At 38.6% G+C, this 15278-nt stretch overlaps 1 protein-coding gene across 2 annotated transcripts; it reads left to right on the top strand.

The window, feature by feature from the left end:
• The first annotated feature begins 5431 nt into the window (after nt 1-5431).
• Nucleotides 5432-15129, top strand: itih3a.2 (inter-alpha-trypsin inhibitor heavy chain 3a, tandem duplicate 2). Of its 2 annotated transcripts, none has more exons than XM_066670084.1 (21): nt 5432-5566; nt 6212-6235; nt 6828-6982; nt 7692-7796; nt 7875-8037; nt 8140-8250; nt 8405-8533; nt 8634-8750; nt 8825-8993; nt 9165-9257; nt 9582-9763; nt 9944-10129; nt 10241-10380; nt 11087-11247; nt 11745-11771; nt 11856-11906; nt 11983-12099; nt 12570-12771; nt 13343-13515; nt 13841-13952; nt 14879-15129. In XM_066670084.1, exons 1-21 carry the CDS (start codon nt 5438-5440, stop codon nt 15015-15017), a joined length of 2685 nt encoding a protein of 894 aa, XP_066526181.1. In that variant the 5' UTR covers nt 5432-5437; the 3' UTR covers nt 15018-15129. The 2 variants fall into 2 exon arrangements, with proteins under 2 accessions (XP_066526181.1, XP_066526180.1); XM_066670083.1 differs by having other exon boundaries at nt 9132-9257.
• The last annotated feature ends 149 nt before the right edge of the window (nt 15130-15278 follow it).

Genomic DNA, 15278 nt, shown 5'->3' with positions numbered 1-15278 from the left:
TGGGTCATATTCACAAGAAATTCACCAACAGAAAAACAATATCTCTTTCCACTGGTGTACATTAGACAGTAAGAATGTGGTTATTTAGGTGTATTCAAAGATCCGCTGACAATTTGTGTATTTCTCACCCATTTCAGCCCAGAGTTAATATTTAGTCCGTGTTATCAGACAGCACGCTGACCAATTTCAGAGCACAGCCTAATTAAATGGAGCCCCAACTCTAATGAACCGTCAGTGGCAGCTTGTCTCTCTCTCATCATAAAGAAATACATGTACGTTTATTATATATGTTCAGTGTCAAGAGGCACAAAGGTTTTCATTTATTTGAATGTATTAGTTCACAAATCTGTAAAGAGAAAGAGCAAATCTTTAAATTGAGGAAAAGGCTTTCACGGGGAACGAGAAAAAAAGTGTGACAAATGGGACAAAGAGGCAGCTGGACGACAGAAGCAAATTATGAGGCTATTAAAATGCTTAATTTGATTATGTTAATATTAGATTTAAAACTGGAATTGAATTTTATGTGATGATATTCCTCACTAAAATAAGGACCTGACAAAAATATTAAAAATCTTACTTTGTTGTGGAAATAATTGTATGTAGCTCATATGCACGAACTGTATTATTTAAAAACCTCCCTAGATATTTTTATATATGTTTAAATTAGACAAGAAACGGAAACATTTCAGTGGCACATTGTGTTTCTCCTCTCTAATATCACATGGCCTTCAATTTATAGAGACCCAGTCATAATGTTAGATAAGAACTTTGATTGGTCACAGAAATCTCTAAACTAAAGACCGTTATCATTACCAGATTTCAAATATAAATGGGAACTAACACTAAACCCATTTGTGAAAAAGGATAAAATAACTCGGTGCATCAGATGCATAAAAAATACTAAACCATTCAAGATTCAGAAATCAGTGTGTTTTCATAAGATGCCAACATGGATGAAGTCTGTATAAGTAGATTTAAGTACACATTAACTTCTGTTTATCATTACTGTAAAGCATTCCAACAAAACTAGATTAGATTTCAGTGTAACAGAGCAGTCAGAGCTGTATGAGGCGAAAATCATTAGGCACTTAACAATTCCTCAGAAAACATTACAATCGACTCTCAGCCTCTGCTGCCATCTAGTGAGTGACAGTCCTTTACACTGATTAAGACTTTGCTGCCATCTAGTGGTCGTTAAAAAAAACCTGGACATGATTATTATGAATTTAGTTGTGGGGGAAAATTGTCTGATAATAAAAAATACATTAGAAATACGGTTTCATTTTGTTATACAAATATAATAATAATAAGTGAAACCAAATGCAACATTGTGGCTGGTAGAAGAGGACGGTCGGATGATATGGAGAAGAAAAAGACAGACAAGGCTGTGAGAAAGCACACACACACACACACACACACACACATCCAGCTTATCATATCCATGTCTCCACAATGAGGAGCACATATGTTATGAGTTATTAAGCCTCAGTGAAGCCTAGCCGGCCTAAGGGTCTCCCTGACGCCCCGACTCAAATCCAGCTCAACTCCTGAACTTCCGACACGATCCGGGTCAACTCTCCTGCCCCCAGCCCATGGGGAACACACCACAGCTGTTTAATCAGGGCTAAAGAGGCCAAGCACACCATAAAGATCTCACACATACACACACACACACAAGCACACACCTCACGCTAAACACAGACAAGGAAATGATTGACTTGATTTAGGACTGAGAGGGGCTACTTCCAGTTCAAATGGAGTTCCAGGCCAAACTGCCTATGAAATCACAGCTACAATCACATGCAAATTATTGGGTACTCCTGGTCAGATGACGTTTTATGATGTCTAATATATATTTTTTTAAAAAAATAATAAACAGCTTAGGGCGGCACGGTGGCGCAGCAGGTAGTGTCGCAGTCACACAGCTCCAGGGGCCTGGCGGTTGTGGGTTCGATTCCAGCTCCGGGTGACTGTCTGTGAGGAGTTGGTGTGTTCTCCCCGTGTCCGCGTGGGTTTCCTCCCGGTGCTCCGGTTTCCTCCCACAGTCCAAAAACACACGTTGCAGGTGGATTGGCGACTCAAAAGTGTCCGTAGGTGTGAGTGTGTGAGTGAATGTGTGTGTGTCTGTGTCGCCCTGTGAAGGACTGGCGTCCCCTCCAGGGTGTGTATTCCCGCCTTGCGCCCGATGATTCCAGGTAGGCTCTGGACCCCCCGCGACCCTAAATTGGATAAGCGGTTACAGATAATGGATGGATGGATGGATAAACAGCTTACGTCTGCATTACAGCTTACATCTATTACTATTAGTGCAGAGTCAGCTAAAACTGATTACTTGAGAATGGGGGATTGAAGGAACAATGCTTTCTCCTCCCTCAACATTCACAGCTGAAGTGCACTTGACAAAGCATCTAATCCCCAAAAGCTTCATGGGGACTGGGATGCCTGCCAGCTCTCTCTCTCTCTGTGTGTATGTGTGTGTGTGTGTGTGTGTGTGTGTGTGTGTGTGCTCAGTGCCCCTTGTCACTAAAGTGTGTGTGCTCAATGCCCCTTGTCACTAAAGTGTGTGTGTGCCTGTGTGCTCAATGCCCCTTGTCACTAAAGTGTGTGTGTGTGTGTGTGTGTGTGCTCAGTGCCCCTTGTCACTAAAGTGTGTGTGCTCAATGCCCCTTGTCACTAAAGTGTGTGTGTGCCTGTGTGCTCAATGCCCCTTGTCACTAAAGTGTGTGTGTGTGTGTGTGTGTGTGTGTGTGTGTGTCAAAAGTAAAAACGCTAGAGTTTAATTTCAATGTACTGTGGTGCAATGCCAATAAATGAATGTAACCTGTCTGTCTTTGCTTGGTGTTTTGCATCATAAGCGATTATGCTCTTGTTAACAGGGAACATCCCTGTGACCCTGAATCCAGCTATTTTCAGACCCTGAATCCAGCTATTTTCTCTAATTGTAAGTAGTTCTGGGTGAATATAAAGCCTCTCATAACTTAGTAGCTTTGCTTAAAAGTTGACTATTGAGGGATTAAATGTTTCCACTGCATTAAAACTTGCTCTCTCATTTCTCCCACGCAGTTACCAATAAACAGGGCTTACAAGCCTCCCTAAACATACAGGTAGAGTGTTTAAAAAGTGTAAATGTTTTCAATAAAGCATATTGGAAAACTTAATAAGTAACATATTAAATATAATGGAATGTAAATTTATTAAACTCAACAAATATATGCACATAACATAACATTTAGGTTGGTTCCATGTAGAGGATGTTAACTTGCATCAAATAATATATAATTTGATCAATGGAATGAACTCAAATTACAATAAATGTGCAAAATAAATATACTTCCATATATCTGTACCTACTTGGCTACATTTAATAATTTAAATTGCTTAAATTAAGCCCATTTATTGGGGCACAACAGCATATGCTGAAGAGCTTTAATGGTAGTTCTCCTTATAGTCCTTAGGTTAAACTGCATTCGACAAAACTGAGACATGAAATATCTCTGGCCCAGATAAAAATGATGATTATTAAAACCAAGACAGTTAAAACCAAGACAATTATGAAAACCAAGACAGTCCTTAGTCTTGAATTAAAAATGGCAATGCTCCTGTCTCTAATTCATTTGTTGATATGTCTGAATATAAATGACTCACTAAACCTGTGTTTAAAAAAAAAAAAAAACAAAGTGAAAAGTGAGTGTTTGCTTAGTTAACCTAGTGAAAATGTACTCATTTTTTACATAATCTCTTACATTTACCTCCAGTCTGTTACTATTTCATCAACAGTCAAGGACAGTACTAGTGTCTGTATGATACAGTAGTAAAATGTAATGTGAATGTACATTAAACAGAAAATGAACATAGGAATAGCACTTATGTCATGATGTATTAAGTGCATTAATGTGGGAGAGGATGCTGTATTATGTTCAGAGAGAACACCTGGAATTAGGGCTGGATGATATGGGTAAATATATCATGATATATTTCTAAATACCAGTCAGTATAATTCCGATATTGATATAAACATCATTAAAGCCACAGAAAAACTGCAGAGAACAAACAGGAAACATGATGTCACAATCAAACATAAAACTTGGCTTTGTCAATACTAATATTTTTAAAATAAAGTTAAAATTGAGGGCAGTGAACTGGGCAGCACCCTGTAATGACCCTCAGTCCTCGACAAATGCTGTAAATAATGTATATTGAAATATTAAAAATGTTTTAAAAATCATGTCATTGTTATTGAAACATGTTATATTGCAATATATATTGATATTGAATTATTGTCCAGCCCTTCCTGGAATACAAGAGAATGAAGGCCCCCAGTAAAATTAAATTTGAGCTTGTATTGACCCTGGCTTATTTACTGCTTACTCTGCGTGAGGTCAGCACCATCTTCGGCATTAACTAACCAGTAAACAAACTGTCTTATTAACTGTATATGGGATGAACATTGGGCTTTTATTCGACAGCTATCATTTAAATCAATGACTGCACTACACTGTCCCGTTTGATTGGCTCTCACACATCAGAGGTAGAATATTTAACCAGCTCCACCTCTTACACATTTCTACCGTCTAATAATGCTCTCCTTATGAAACAAATGACATCATATGTGACATAGGTTCTGGTAAAGAGCGCGGAGTGAGCAAATATAAACACACGCACACACTCACTTTCAAACACATACACACCCTCATCCTGAGTGATGCCAGCCAGGCTTAGCTCAAGGCCTAACTGCACAAGAAAAACATACAGGCCAATTTATTTCCAGCCTCTCTCTGAGTATTCAGACCGAAACTCTACCAGGATCTGAGCCATTTTTTGATAAATAAGGGGATCTGTTGAAGTTGCTCAACCCAAAACCCCAAATAAATTCTGTTGAATGTTGTTCTGTTCTGTGGGTGGTGTACAATCTTGTGAATTTATTAGCACAACTAAACAGCCTCTGTGCTAAAGCAGGATGAGACGTATATTTGTACAGTTACAATGACCATATCACGGAAAACCCAAAGTACCTTAAAACAAAGTCCCCCCCCCCCACACCTACTTTCTTTTCTGTTGCTTAGGTCAGTTTGTCCAGTGGATCAAGAATGTTTTGAAGAGACAGTTCTGTCAGGAAAAATCAGCATCAACAATAGCTGAAACCCAATTAACAGTATGGCATTAAGTGACATAATGTTCATTATTCACTACAAGCTTTCAGTCATCGTTAGCCATATTAGCATACTCAAAAGTTTTACTGGCAACAGTCTTGTCCAAAACAGACTGGCTCTCTTTCACCCTCCCATTTTCCCTCTCTCTCTCTCTCTCTCTCTCTCTCTCTCTCTCTCTCTCTCTCTCTCTCTCTCACACACACACACACACACACACACACACACGTTCTCTCTCTCATAAGGGCTGAAAAGGCTGGAACTGAAGTCAGACTTGATTTGGCTTCATCATGTCAGGAATATGGACCAGGATACTACTTAGTGTGTGTGTTTATATGTCTGTTACAGCTCAGATATATGGACCTCAGAGCGTCCTTCATCATCCTCATCATCAAGGTCATGAATCAACAGAGGAGTGGGTAAGACTGCACTAACAAATAATATCTCGGAATTTTAGATAAAATATATAAAAATGAGTGAAATGCAATTTGCGCAGGCCTTCATTGTATGCGACAATATTGGTTTAGTGCTTTTTTTATGATGTTTACTGGTTGTGTAACTTAATTTCTGAAAGTTTTCAAAGATATGAACGAAATTTCTGTTGCATGTTGTAAGGTGAACACACCCTATAACTGCTCCCAAAGTTTTTTCTTCTGGTACAGACAAGACCACACTGTTACTGATGTTTGTCAAGCGTTTATTAATCCTCCATTCCACTTCAAACACTGTGAAAAACTGAAATAAAAGAAATATTGCCCTTTATAATAATAAACACATTGCTAGTTTTTCTTACAGTGAAATCCCCTTAATAACTATGACTACTCAATTAGCCAAATCGCCTTTTCACAACAACAAGATGTCCATGAACTATTAAACCCCATTAAACAATGAGTCACACGAAGGCATAAGGAATAACAGTCACATTCCGTGTGCACCTTCTGACCAGAAATTTAGGAGTTGTTACATTCCTAACTATAAATGACTATCAAACCTACATTCTAACCCAAAAATGTAAGTAATATTAACCCCTATATTGTTTGTTTGTTTGTTTGTTTGTTTTACAGACAGAGGTCGTTAGCAGCAACAAGGTAAATAATGTGCTGCAGCTCTATGTAAAAATTATCATGCTTTCTCTACTTTCATTATGGTGTAGAACGGGTATATCATAACTTTGGACAGCAAGGGGATTTACATAAGTAAAACAATCAGAACATGGCATGTAGGTTAGAGTCTGTTCAACAGGTCAATCCAAATTAAGCCTTCAAATGATTAAACAGATAGCTGGATTAAATTAGCAAATCAAAATGGAGGATTAAACTGTCCAATCAGACTGCACTGTTTAACAGTTCACAATGGTCAAGCAGCTAAAACAGCCTACACATTTATTGACCATTATACACCGTGCCATAAACCAGTAAAGCTCCTCCTAGACTCTTATAGTCTACTGTCTGCCAGAAATGTGCAATATATTGTAGTCTTAGTTCTATTATTTGTTAGAAGTGTTGCAAAAAGTTCAGTACTTACTGGTTTATGGCATGGTATTTGAAAACCCAACTCCATCGATTGACTGGTAACCATTTACATTCTTTCTCCCTCTAACGCAGCATTACCTTTAGATTAGTGATATGGCCCTAAAAATATTTAATGGCTTGTGTTCAGTATTTTTATTCTCTCTCTCAGATAGAGGTGCAGAGTGTGAAGATAGACTGCAAGGTGGCGTCTCGTTTCGTCCACACCGTGATGACCTCCACAGCTCTGAACAAAGCCAATGTCTCACAGGAAGTGTTTTTTGAGGTGGAGCTGCCCAAGATGGCCTTCATCACCAACTTCAGCATGTCAGTTGTCCTCTATTTACCCGGACTTAAAAGTGACTAACCAATTCCTAATGAATTTAACAGTGACTCACAGTGAATCACAGGTCAGCTTGTTTTAATGCAGAGACCACCCACCATTAATTTATGTTCCAGTCATAAGAGCCATTAGGTCAAAGCTATTAATAATATATTAAAACACCTACAGATTTTAACACCCCATAAACACATTTAGTGACGTTGAGGTCTGGAGTCTGGGGTGGCCAGTCCATTTTACTGAGATTGCCAGCAGCTGCTTTGTATGATCTGCAATCTTTCTACATCTCTACAAGATACAAGTCTACAAGTCATCCTTGCAGCCCCATAGAATTGACAGATCTACTTTTACAGAACTGCAGTGAGATTATCTTGGTTCTTTCCCAACAATTAACATTTTAAGTGCTGTTCATCTTACTGATGGATTTTCCATTGAGCAATTTTTTGTGTCTAATAACCTGAGAAATATCCAATATAAATGTACTTAATTTTTAAATAATCTGTAAATAATGGCTCTGTGAATTTGACACAGTACTGTACATTGCATGTCTTATTTTTTTATACGTTTATGTGTGTATTCTGGTCCACAAAAAGCAACTGTGTAATCTTTCTTTTCAAGATAGTCCACTTTTCAGATTGTTCACTGTATGATGCTACAATTATGTCTAATATTTAAAGCCCCTGTCCGGGATTTTAGGGAAATTGATGGTATCGCTTATGTGGGAGAGGTAAAAGAGAAGGAGAAGGCAAAGCAGCAGTATGAGAAGGCTGTGTCCTCGGGACAGTCCGCTGGCCTGGTTAAGTGAGTAAGGGACACTAACAAACTTTAATTGGGGCACCTTTTACCTTGTCTCTATAAAATACATTTTGATCTTCACAGGGCTTTGGGGAGAAACATGGAGAAGTTCTCTGTGTCTGTGAACATCGCAGCCAACAGCAATGTCACATTCACACTCACATACGAGGAGCTCCTTCAGCGGCGCCTGGGCAAATATGAGATTATGATCCAAGTCAAACCCAATCAACTAGTCCAGCACTTTGAGGTGCAGTAGGTCACTAATTTGTTTTTACACTTTTTTAATGCCACTGGTCCATATTTATTTATTTATTTTATTTTTTATTTATTGACAAAAACTCACCTCCAGGTGTTGGCTGATGTCTATGAGCCACAAGGCATTGCTTTCCTGGACACGAATGCTACATTCCTCACCAATGAACTGCTCCCTCTGATAGAGAAAACTGTTACTGACAAAATGGTGAGGGGTCTATGTGTGAATGTTTATAAAGTAATCTGGCAATTCTGTAAACTTTATCAAGTTTCCCTTTGAGTTCAACCAGAGACATAGAAATACCAAACTTGTTCATAGTGTTGTAAACGATCAATAACACACTCATACTTTCCTGTGTCAGGCACATCTCTCTTTCTCTCCAACTCTGGACCAGCAGAGGAAATGTCCAGAGTGTGATGGTACACTGATAGACGGAAATTTCATTATTACATATGACGTCAACCGTCCACAGGATATTGGTGACATTCAGGTTCAGTTTGAAAAAACTTGATTTTTTCATCAAAGATATTGGCTGTAACCGGTGAAGACGGGTATATTGTTGACCTTGAACCTGCAAACCTGTGTTTCAGATAGTGAATGGGTATTTTGTGCACTTCTTTGCTCCAACTGATTTGCCACGATTGCCAAAGAATGTGGTGTTTGTGATCGACAGGAGTGGGTCCATGGACGGACAAAAGATGAAGCAGGTAAGATGTTTTACTGTCGTAACCTCTGACATGGTGATATGAGGAGAACTCAAACATTGCTTATCCTCTTGCAGACTCAAGAAGCTCTGGTGACTATTCTAGGAGATTTATATGACAAAGACTACTTTGGGCTGGTCACATTTGATGATGAAATTGAGTTTTGGAGGCCATCACTGAGTAAAGCATCTCAGGAGAATATTAAAGAAGCTAAGGAATTTGTCAAAACTGTAACAGCGAGGCACAGTAAGTGAACATTGATGTTGAAAAGGTAGGGGATGGTAAATTCACATTTATGGAATACAGTCCAACAAAGCTAACATACATAAACACCCTGGAAATATTAGCCTTAAATGTCTTTAATTAATCTTTTTTCTGTTTTAGTGACAGATATCAATGGTGCTGTTCTGTATGCAGTGGAGATGTTAAATACAGCCATGAAAAATAGCTCCCTCCCAGAGAACAGAGCATCCATGATCATTCTGCTGACCGATGGACAGCCCACCTCTGGTGTGTCTGCGGCCAAAATGCCATTTTCCAATCTATAAATTGCCAAGTATATTATTGTCTGTAACAGTTTATCCATTTCAGGGTTATGGTGGGTCTAGGGCCTACCCAGAATCATTGAGTTCAAGGCAGGAACACACCCTGGAGAGGGCGCCAGTCCATCACACACTCACTCACATGCTCGCACCTATGGAAATGTTTTTTACAAAACGTTTGCAATGAGTGAACATAGAGATGAAAATGTCAAATATTTTTTTTTAAATCCCTACTCATGTTAATAATGTTCCATGCTGTGGAACTTAAATTATTGTCACCCAATTATTTCAGGAGAGCAGCATCTACCACTGATCCAAGAAAATGTCCGAAATGCTACTGGAGGAAACATGAGCCTCTTTTGCCTCGGCTTTGGCTATGATCTAGATTACGCATTCCTGGACGTGTTGGCCAAGCAGAATGATGGTCTTGCACGCAGAATATATGAAGCATCTGATGCTGCTCTTCAGCTGCAGGTACTATTTGCCATATTTTAAAAAATTATGAATGACCACAATTTTATTGACTATTAACAGTTGCTTGTAAACCTGAGCTTCTCTGAACATGCGATAACTTCAGAATTTGAGTTGAAATGACTTTCAGATCAAATCACTGACCGAGATTTTGACTTCAGGTTGTGTAAACTTTTTCTAAAGGGTTTCTATGAAGAGGTGTCTAGTCCACTCCTATTAGAAGTGGATTTACATTATCCCAACAGTCTGGCAAATTCCTTGACAGACAGGCACTTCAGACAGTTCTTTGATGGCACTGAAATTGTGGTTGCTGGTCAACTGGAAAATCCTGAAGAGGACAATTTCCTTTTGGAAGTGTCAGCTCAAGGGGTGAGATATATCTAAAATGGCATATTGAATTAGAGACAGTTGCCTAGAAAAGGCAATCACGTTGCATCTTTCACAAGTATAAATCTCAGGTTTATTTTTATCCAACTCTAGCTAGAGGAGCAGTTTCTTGTCCACGGTGAAGCAAACATTGAAGAGTGGACCCTCATGTTTCCTGAGCAAGAGTACATATTTGGAGACTTCACTGAGCGTCTCTGGGCTTATCTGACCATCCAGCAACTCTTAGACAAACGGTCAGCATGACATCTTTTCCAATACAAGGCATACCCAGTAAACAAGGAACGTCCCTGGACGTTCAAAATAGGTCTAAAAGTAGTCTGTCCATCAAGGACATATTTTAAACGTCAATGGACATCCAAAATCCATCTTAATAAGTTAGTTAAGTGGTGACCAATCGATAATGTCAGTGGACGTCCAAAATGTGTCTAATAGTCGTCTTTTCAATGTCTGTGTTTGGACGTCTTTGCAGCTTTCATTTTTAACCTTAAGAGAACGTTGATTAGACGGCTGTCATTTCATTATTCCAACGTTGAAACAACGGCTAAATGTTTACTGGGTAAGGTCTTACCTTTTATATCCATTACACAGGTATAGAAATATTGTAAATTTTATTTTGTAAATTTTATTACAAAAATGTATTAATTTTTATGTTTGAAAAATGTGACGCTATTAACCTGCTAGTGAGCAATAAGAAATGACAGGGGTGGAATGAGATCTGCCTGAAATTAAACCTATTCCAACCTTACCAATGAAAATATAAAAAAACTCTAGATGACAGCCACAATAACAGTGTATAGACACAATAAAAACACTATTATATCCGTATGTCAGCAAATAGGAAATATGTGGTATTGGTTTCTAATAAAATTATATGCGATTATATAGTAAGATAGTATTAAAAAAGGAATTTGCATTAACTATAACCACATCTTTTGACAGAGACAAGTGTACACCTGAAGAAAGTGAGAACATCACAGCTGAAGCATTGGACCTCTCACTGAAGTACAACTTTGTCACTCCACTCACCTCCATGGTGGTAACTAAGCCACAAGATGATGAAAACCAGAAGGATTTACTCATTGCTGACAAGCTGTCAGAGGGTATGGATGAAATGTATCCTGACTGTGTTGTTGGGTCACTACAGACCCTTGTATATATAGTCTGTACAAGAATTTATTAATCAATTAATTATGTAGGATGTTTATGCAAATAAAGACAAACAAGGAAGCATTTTAACAGAGACTTCTTAACTATACGCCAGCTTAGTGCAATCATTCACATCATACATATCGTAGGGTGGGCACCTACAAGCATAGTCCGTTATTGTAGTCCTTGACAAAGATTCTCTGGCAAAAGCAACATTTTTTTTTATGTAGGTGGGGATTCTAATGTCACACAAATTCCATTGTACAGTAGTTTCATGTATGGTAAGAGTATGTCAAGGTTATAACCTACAAAAAATGTATTTAATAACATTTAATGATTCAGGGAGGCCCCTGGTTTAAATCCCTATCCACAGTGTTGTTATGTAAGTAATTTTTTTTAAGTACTTTAGCTGACAATAATGCAGGTGTATTGTTTCTGGTTTTATTCACAGATAAACTACTGGACCAATATTCACCAGGTAGCTACTTATTTTATTGATTAATATAACGCTTTCTCTTGGTTTTTATGCTCTCTGGCAAAAGCAGCCTTTCTTTTCATCTAGGTTGGGACGAGCCTGTGGTAGCCATGCAAATGTATAGCCACTTAATGTCAGGTAAGAATATTTCAAAATTATAACCTACAAAGATTTAATTTACTTATATTTAATGATTCAGTCTCTCTATGTTTAGTACTTGATGGAGATCCACATTTCATCATCGAGATTCCAGATTTGAATGATGCTCTGTGCTTCAATACTGATGATCAACCAGGCACCATCTTCAATCTGGTGAGAGATCCACTCTCAGGTAAATATTGTGTCTACTCAATGAATAGTTTGTGTATTGTAGAGACAGGAACCAGAGCTCACTAAATTTCTCTAAAATGGAGAACTATTCATCTTTAATTTGGTCTTCTGTCTGCATTTTCTCATGTCTTTTACCATGCCCCCACACCTGTGTGCTGTTAGGCTGTCATGTAACTACAGCTCACGTGCATCATTTTAGGTCTCATTAGATTTTGTAGTCTCTTGGTGTTGTTTATTGTCATCGTAGTCATCTTTGTGTTTGTGTTACCAGCTTGCATATGTCTAGTCCTTTGTCTTTTTGTATCCATTGGGCTGCATACTCAGCCCAACTTGTCTCTATGCTCATCTGCATTCCAGTGTGACACAAATGCAACCATGCTGAGATCTACTTGCAGTTTATGCATTCTGCATAAACTGAACATTCAGAGAAATTCCACTCTCTTCAACACTAAATGACATATGCATGCACAGGTTTTGTAATCAATGGGCAGACAATTGGGGACAAGAAATTGGAACCTGGGAGCAAGAGGCACACTTACTTTGGCCGCTTCGGGATTGTTCATGAGAAATTTGAGATCAGATTGATGGTGACCACAAGACAGATCCTGGTGTCTGAGCAGGGCAAGCATGAAGAACTTCTCTGGACAAAAACATATACAGTCAAGGGCCTGAAGTGAGTTTTACTACTATCTTTCTCTATAGGAATGTTTAGATGTCATTGTTATACTAGTCTAAAGTCGCCAGACACCCCTTTAATTTTCTGACATGCTACATGACCAACTTCCCACTGGAAAACTTGCCATTAATCCAATATGGGGGCTTTTAAGATGGCTGCCATGTATTTAACATAGCCTAAAAAAAGGCCCCCTCACCCATTACTTGCAGGAATATTCAGATAAATGGGTGTCATATGACTTTTGACTTACCCTGTACTATCAAATGGGATATTTTTGGCATTGACTATGGCAAAGGTTCTCAATCTACTTCCCAAGCACTACTGTGCAGTCTCTAGCTTTGACTTCAGCTCTCAACTTGATAGCCAGCAGAAATAGCACAAACAATGCGAAGGTATTTATTATTATACACTTTATTAGCCCATCAAATATTTATATCTGATGTTTTACCAGAGCATATAATAGTTAAATACCTGCAACAAATATCAAGTGACCTGCCAAGTCACCCAGTAAAGCTCAGTGTTTATTTGCTAACTTTTTAAAAACCTCCATCTTACCTCCTTTCTCCAGCATGGAGCTGCAAGTAACCCAAGATCGCAGTCTAACAGTGACTCTTAAGAATGCAATGAAGTTTGTTATTATCCTGCACAAAGTGTGGCAGCTGCACCCTTATCACCAGGACTATTTGGGCTTCTACACTCTGGACAGCCACCTTCTCTCACACAGGGTCCATGGCCTGATTGGTAAGACCACTCAGTGGGTTAATGGAAGTATATGCTGGTGGGCTGAAAACCCCTGCTATAAAAATAATTCACATATCCTCACAAAGATGGCTGTAGGGGCATCAGTTGCCATCAGATAAAGGAAATAAATAAAATAGTTCTCTAAATGTGAATTGATTCGTCATCTACACAGATGAAGTTCTGGTTTACTTCAGGTTTTCCAAACTGTCCATATTTCCTTCAAAATACATTCCATCAATGGAACTGTAGATAAAAAGACATTATAAAGATAAAAAGTGGGAAAACAGACTGAAAATACATTCTATGCCTGGGTTGCCTTCTACAGGTCAATTTTTTCATGGAGTGAAATTTGAAGTCAGTGACCTCTTTCAAGGGACGGACCCAGAGAAACCTGAAGCTATGATGTTTGTGAAGGGACACACGCTTAATGTGACCAGGTAAATAAAAGCTGTTGTAAAGTTGTTTTATTGAGCCAACTGGCATCATGTGATACATCATAGGTTAAAAGGATTCAATAGCTAGATAGGTATAGATTACAGGTCAAAAAGGTCAGTAGATATGAGGGATCTTCCCCCTACATCTCTTCTCCTGCTTCTCACACAAACACCAATCACCATAACATTATGACCACCACTGACCATACCTGAGCACTTTGTAGTTCTAAAATTGCAGGCTGTAGTATGCCCTGAATACTTGGTTTGCTCCCTTTCACCCCATTCTTCAATGGTCAGGATCACCACAGAGCAGGTATGATTTGGGTATGATTCTCAGTGCTGGTGGTGGTGGGCGAGTGTGTGTTGCACTGATACCACTGGATCAGACAGTAGGGCTGCCACCACCCAGAGGTCCTGTGGGGGTCCTGACCATTGAAATACAGGGTGAAAGTATGAAACAAGGGTGAAACAATGTTGAATTCCATGGTAGCCGATAATTAATGCTGGTCTCATGCTGGTTTCTGCTTACCTGGCTGGGTCATGCTGGTTGCCCAGTTTGCCAGCTTCCAAAACACAACATGTGCTGGTTTTGCTGACATTTGTTTGAAGCTAGTTTTTCTAGCAAGGAAAATAACATAGGCACTGAAACACCAAGGGGCTTCTGACAACTATTTCAATTATGTCACTTATCTAAAAGCAGTAGTAGCAACCTTTCTTTTGAGGACTTGTCTAAATTTTGTTCATGCACAGACAGGATGGTGTTTCATTACTTGTTAGCAACATTAGACTTGTAGCAACTCTAAAAAATAAATAATCTAACTTTGTGTACCAAGCACAAAGTTAGTTTTGGCTGATTGTCTACAATTCATGTAAGTTGTGCAAAATTGTATAAATCTTATGTTTTGTGCTATGTGGCTTTTTGTAACTAGGGGCTGGCAGAGGGACTTCAGGAAGGATGTGAAGAATGGAGAAAAAGTGCCCTGCTGGTTTATTCATAACAATGGAACTGGGCTCATAGATGGAGACCTTAAAGATTACATTGTCTCTGACCTCTTCAAGACTGTCTGAGAGCATTTCCTTAACTTTTACTGGATAAAAATATTCAAATGTGGGAGAAATTATCCCAATGAGAATATGGTATAGTAAAAATCTATTTACAGAGTTTGAGGAGTTTGATTGTACACACTTACTTCAAATTAAACACAATTTCCAAACATATTATTTGCACATCTCATTTATAGAGTTTTGACTTTTAGCCCGTATGCATTTTGATTATTAGCTCAAATGTCCAAATCTTTGAGATGAAATGAAGTTATCCACAGCTAATCA

This window comes from Hoplias malabaricus, chromosome 5, assembly GCF_029633855.1.
Source record: "Hoplias malabaricus isolate fHopMal1 chromosome 5, fHopMal1.hap1, whole genome shotgun sequence".
Classification (NCBI taxonomy): Eukaryota; Metazoa; Chordata; class Actinopteri; order Characiformes; family Erythrinidae; genus Hoplias; species Hoplias malabaricus.
The sequence above is the reverse complement of the archived record's forward strand: the minus strand, read 5'-3'. Positions and strand labels throughout refer to the sequence as shown.

Bases quoted from the DNA above. Each gene is read 5' to 3' on its own strand.
- itih3a.2 (XM_066670083.1), top strand. From the start codon at position 5,438: ATGTCAGGAATATGGACCAGGATACTACTTAGTGTGTGTGTTTATATG. The intron at 9,764-9,943 runs GTACTATTTGCC...CTTTTTCTAAAG, and splicing joins ATGCTGCTCTTCAGCTGCAG to GGTTTCTATGAAGAGGTGTC. The intron at 13,516-13,840 runs GTAAGACCACTC...TGCCTTCTACAG, and splicing joins CAGGGTCCATGGCCTGATTG to GTCAATTTTTTCATGGAGTG.